This window comes from Dipodomys ordii, unplaced genomic scaffold (genome assembly GCF_000151885.1).
Source record: "Dipodomys ordii isolate 6190 unplaced genomic scaffold, Dord_2.0 Scaffold16, whole genome shotgun sequence".
NCBI classification, from domain to species: domain Eukaryota; kingdom Metazoa; phylum Chordata; class Mammalia; order Rodentia; family Heteromyidae; genus Dipodomys; species Dipodomys ordii.
Window position 1 is genome coordinate 2,085,852 of NW_012267232.1, and position 6,000 is coordinate 2,091,851.

The window sequence follows — 6,000 nt, forward strand, 5'->3', positions numbered from 1 at the left end:
ATTAAGCAAGGTCATGGCAAAAGGTGAAGTGAAAAGAAGAGGTCTGTCAAACTTATTCCAGTCATTTTTAATGCAACAGCTACTAATGTGTGTTGCAGTTTAAAATACAATCACAAATGACCAAACCAGCTGGATGCCCAAATCCAGAAGTATTTTGTGCAAACTGAGACTTGTGGTCTTCCTGTCTAATCCATATAGTAGAGAATCTGGTATTAAAGACCCCAGTCTTCCTTTCCCTTCTCATTTCCTGGATTGTCTACACTGAGTAAAATTCCTGTTCTTTTTTTTTTTTTTTTTGCCAGTCCTAGGGCTTGAATTCTGGGTCTGGGCACAGTCCCTGAACTCCTTTTACTCAAGGCTAGCGTTCTACCACTTGAGTCACAGGGCCAACTTATGGCTTTTTCTGTGATTAACTAGAGATAAGAGTCTCATGGACTTTTCCTGCCTGGGCTGGCTTTGAACTATGGTCCTCAGATCTCAGCCTCCTAAGTAGCTAGGATTACAGGTATGTGCACTGGCACCTGGCTAAAGTTCCTATTCTTCATTAAATTCTTGTTTCTGGTTCACGTGCTTGAACTGCTCTTGTACTAGTCTCAGCATATCTAGTCTTTCTCTGACTTCCCAGTGTAAATGGCATTTTTTTTCTTTTTTTAATTCAAATTGTGCTATGCAGCTCAAGGCTGACCTTGAACTCATCATCTTCCTGCCTCTGATTCCTAACTGTAGGGGTTATAGATGTGTACCACTACTGATGGTTTTTGTAGCACTTTTTTTTTTTTTTTTTGTCGGTCGTTGGACTTGAACTCTGGGCCTGGGCGCTGTCCCTCAGCTCTTCAGCTCAAGGCGAGCACTCTACCACTTGAGCTGCAGCGCCACTTCTGGTTTTCTGGTGGTTTATTGGAGATAGGAGTCTCACGGTCTCTCCTGCCCGGGCTGGCTTTGAACCGCGATGCTCAGATCTCAGCCTCCTGAGTAGCTAGGATTACAGGTGTGAGCCACCAGCGCCCGGCTTGTATTAGACTCTTAAGTATTACTTTTTTATGAATCCTTCTAATTTTTCTAGGTGGAAATTATTTTTTTTTCTTCTGGACATCTACAATTTTTATTTCCTTTTATGTGTGTATAATTATATATACAATTGCGTATATATTATTAACATTAACATATAACATTAACATTTTTTTAAACATTTGTATATATTTGTTGTAGAATTTATAAAATACAATAATGTAATTATAACATATATAGTATATAATTTTAACATTTATATATAATATAAATATATTTTTGGTGGATTATTTTTTATATGCCAGATACACTGAATGAACCAAAGCACTCAGAAGATGAGGGTTTAAACAAGTTATGACAGATACAGGTATTTATTTGAACAATCACCTTTGGATAGTTGAGCTCATGCATCTATCATTTATTCATTCAGCAAACATTTATTAAAGTTTCTATGTCAGAGACTGCTTGGTGCATTGGATATAGTGCTGAGCATGATAGACATGGTTCTTGCTGTTGGAGAGATTACATAATTATGTTTCTTACATTTTTGCCAAGAAATAATTTTATGTCATAGAACTATAGAAAATATTAAACTTATCTACATTTTATTCAATAAGAAAAACAGTCTTCATTTTGAGATTTATTTGTATAAAATGAGAAAACAGTGCTGCCTAATACCTTGGTTTTATTTAATACATAAAGGTAGCACTCCAAGAAAGATAATATACATGAAATTGGATGGCTTTTTAATGTATGTGTTTTCTTCACAGTTGCATTGTGACTTGTGGAAGTGACGGTGATGTGAGGATTTGGGAAGACTTAGATGATGATGATCCTAAATCCATCAATGTTGGAGAAAAGGCATACTCATGTGCTTTGAAGGTAGTAAAAACAATTTCATCAATTGATGTGGGAGGATGTGATTTTACGCTTGAGAGAAAATACTTTCATGGAAAGTTTAAATATAGATGTGCTCTTTTGCTTTGTTTCCCTTATGAAATAATATTAAAGATATATAAGAATACTATAACTTGCACAAAAAAAAACCCTTTAATATAAAATAGTGATAAAAAGTGTTGAGGGGGCTGGAAAGGTAGCTCAGTAGTAGAGCGCTTGCCTTGCATACATGAGGCCTTGGGTTCGATTCCTCAGCACTACATAAGCAAAAAAAAAAAAAGAAAGCCGGAAGTGGCACTGTGGCTCAAGTGGTAGAGCGCTAGCCCTGAGCTGAAGAGCTGAGGGACAGCGCCCAGGCCCAGAGTTCAGACCCCCCACCCGACCCCCCCCCCCAAAAAAAAAAGTGTTGAGCCAACTAGCATATACACAAGAGTCCTAGGGTGGTGGCTGATACCTATAATTCTAGTTACTGAAAAGTAGAGGTTAGGAAGGTTATGGTTTGAGGCCAGCTTAAGCAAAAAGTTAGTTTGAAACCTCATCTTAGCAAATATATCTAGGTGTAGTGATGTGCTCCTGTCATGCCAGCTATACATAAATAGGAAGACCACAGTCCAGGATTTCTTAAGCAAAAATGCAAGCCCCTACCCCAAAAAATACTTAAGTAAAAATTGAGCTTGTTGAAGCCAGCCTAGAAAATTCTGCTCATAAAAGTCTCAATTTGGGGGCTGGGAAGGTGGCTCAGTGGTAGAATGCTTGCCTTGCATGCATGAGGCCCTGGGTTTGATTCCTCAGCACCACATAAGCAAAAAAAAAAAAAGAAAGCCGGAAGTGGCACTGTGGCTCAAGTGGTAGAGCGCTAGCCCTGAGCTGAAGAGCTGAGAGACAGCGCCTAGGCCCAGAGTTCAGGCCCCATGACTGGACCCAAAAACAAAAACAAACAAAACCAAAACCACTGAGTTTTCCCCTCAAAAGGAACAGGGAGAACATTTGAATTTGCTTAAAAGTATAATTCCTTCCTTTCCCTTATCCTCTTAAAAATAGTTCCACAGTTAGAATTATGTCCTCTTTGTGTGTGTGTGTGTGTGTGTGTTTCACACATGAGGGATATTTGACTTTTTAAGCTTGGGTCGTCTCTGTCACCATGATGTTTTCCAGTTCCAACCATTTTTCTGCAACTGACATTTAATTTTTCTTTATGTCTAGGTAATATTCTAGGAACATAGGTACCATATCTTTATCCAGTTGTTACTTAGCAACTTGGCTGATTCCACTAGTTGTTGTGAGCAGTGCTGCAATAAACATGGGTGTGTAGGCTCTCTGGAGACAGCAACTCACTGTTGAGCTCTGAAACAAGTGGATCCAAAGAATGCCTTTCTTCACCAAGGCTGTTGTTTCATACTAGTGGTAATTCTCTCACAAAACCATTTAAGGTTAAGGTGTGAGAGTTGTGTGGGCTTTCCCCCCAGAGGCAGAGTTGGCACTCTGTCCACAGAAGAATCTGTTTTATCTGTATTGCAGTCTTTTTCCCCTTGTCCAGTCAGCTGGAGGTGTGGGGGTGCCAGGGAATCCCAGAAGCTCCTCACTGCTTTTCTTCTGCTAATATAGTCTTTTTGTAATTTTCTGCCTCCTTGCTACCTCCCTTTTAGTTTTTATTCATCATTTCTCACTTCAGAATCTAGACTGTTCTGTGACCCAAGATTCTTCTCAGAGTAAAAATGGCATGTTTCTAATCCACCATTTTGCATCCCAACAAACTTTTTATGAGAGAGCAAAGTGAGCTGTGTGTGGTCGATCATGTATGTAATCCCTGATATTTTCTGTAGTCTTAGCTATGCAGGATGTGGAAATGGGAGAGATGGGGTTCAAGACCATGCCAGGCAGAAGTCATTGAGATCTCCTCTCAGTCAACCAGCCAGTGGTGATGATGTGTACCTGTGATCTCAGCTATGTGAGAGGAAGGATTGGCTCTTGTGCTCTGAGGGAGAATCCGTTTTATGCTGTCTCCTAGGTTCTGGTTCTTTCACAGTTCCAGCATTCCTCACCTTTTAGCTGTATCACTTAAATTTCTGGCATAGGTTCTTTTTTGGGGGAGAGGGAGTTTGGTCGTGGGGCTTGAACTCTGGGCCTGGGCCCTGCCCCTCAGCTCTTTAGCTCAAGGCTAGTGTGCTACCACTTGAGCCACAGCCCCACTTCCAGTTTTCTGGTGGTTTATTGGAGATAAGAATCTCATGGACTTTCCTGCTTGAGCTGGCTTTGAACCACGACCATCAGATCTCAGCCACCAGCACCTGGCATGTTTTTTTTTTTTTTTCCTGGTCATGGGGCCTGAACTCTGGGCCTGGGCACTGTCCCTCAGCTCTTTAGCTCAAGGCTAGTGTCCTACCACTTGAGCCACAGCACAACTTCTGGCTTTTCTCTGCTTATGTGGTGCTGAGGAATCAAACCCAGAGCCTCATGCTTGCGAGGCAAGTACTCTCACCACTGAACCAACTTCCCAGCCTGGCTTTTTGTTTCTTATAGGAGTTTTCGGTATATAGGCACTGGGATACTGTCAACCATATTGGGTTTGTTACACCAGTGTTTCTTACTTTTATTTTCTTTTAGAATGGAAAGTTGGTCACTGCAGTTTCCAACAACACTGTTCAAGTCCACACATTTCCTGAAGGAGTTCCAGATGGCATATTGACTCGCTTCACTACAAATGCAAACCATGTGATCTTTAATGGAGATGGTACTAAAATTGCTGCTGGATCAAGGTAAGGCTCTGACAGAAGAAAAATATTAGAAGGCAAAGCCTCATTAGTTTATTTCAGGATAATATTTTAGGATTATGAGCAATGAGTTTGTATTTGTTCTTATTAAATCTTTAGTATAAAGGTTTTTGGGGGGGACAAGAGAGTGTAGTACCAGGGTTTAAACTGAGAGCTTTATGCTTGCTAGGCAGGTGGGTTTTTTTTTTGTTGTTGGTTGTGAGGCTTGAACTCAGGGTCTGGGTGCTGTCCCTGAGCTCTTTTGTTCAAGGCTAGTGCTCTACCACTTAGAGCTACAGCCCACTTCTGGTTTTTGAGTAATTAAGTGAAGATTAGAGTCTCATGGGGACTTTTCTGCCTGAGCTGGCTTTGAACTGTGATCCTCAGATCTTAGCCTCCTTCCTGAGTAACCACACCTGCCTGTACATCCAGATTTCTTTGTAGTAAATTCCTATGGATAAAATTTTTTTCTCTTAAAAAAATTTTTTTTTTATTATTATAAAGGTGACAAATAGAGGAGATTACGGTTTCGTAAGTCAGGTAATGAGTACATTTCTTTCTTTTTTTTTTTTTTTTGCCAGTTCTACAGCTTGAACTCAGGGCTTGGACACTGTCCCTGAGCTTCTTCCAGTGCCACTCCCAGCCTTTTCTGCTTATGTGATATTGAGGAATTAAACCCAGGGCTTCATGCATGTTAGGCAAGCACTTTTCCACTAAACCACATTCCGAGCCCATGAAATACGTTTTTTTCTGGACAGTGTCATCCCTTCCCTCATTCTCTCCCAGTTTTCCCCTCTCATCTCTACCCACGTTATACAGTTCATTTTCAACCTAGTTTTTTACTGAGTACCACTGCTGCCTTTGTTCACCCTATATTCTTCCCATTTTTGTGTCCTTCTTGCCCTCTCAGAGACAGAAAAACAAACAAAAGAGGACAAGAAAAGAAAAAGAAAAAAAGTCTTTGTTTCCATTTCCTGGATTTCATTTTGATAACTATAATTTTATATGATCATAGCACAGTGGTATTGCACCTTTGTGTTCCTCACCTAAAGTGTGTTCCATTGGTTTCCCTGTGTGTGAATGGCTAGAGTTATCATGGCCTAGCTTCCACATGTGAGAGAACGCCTGTGCCAGTTGTCTCTCTGAATTTGGCTTACCTCACTTAAGGTAGATGAAATTTAATAAAAATTTTTATGTCAAACTTGTGATTGTTTTATCAATTAAGAAAATATATTGCTTTAGCCAGGCGCTGGTGGCTCACGCCTGTAATCCTAGCTACTCAGGAGGCTGAGATCTGAGGATCGCGGTTCAAAGCCAGCCCGGGCAAGAGAGACCGTGAGACTCC

General features: G+C 40.6%; 1 protein-coding gene across 1 annotated transcript in view; it reads left to right on the forward strand.

Moving 5' to 3' along the window:
• Wdhd1 (WD repeat and HMG-box DNA binding protein 1) overlaps positions 1 to 6,000 on the forward strand; it is an 83,500-nt gene that overhangs the window by 4,633 nt on the left and 72,867 nt on the right. Inside the window, exons 3-4 of the mRNA XM_013012216.1 lie at positions 1,779 to 1,890; positions 4,510 to 4,661. Coding sequence (XP_012867670.1) covers positions 1,779 to 1,890; positions 4,510 to 4,661 — 264 coding nt within the window. The remainder of the gene's footprint in view (positions 1 to 1,778; positions 1,891 to 4,509; positions 4,662 to 6,000) is intronic.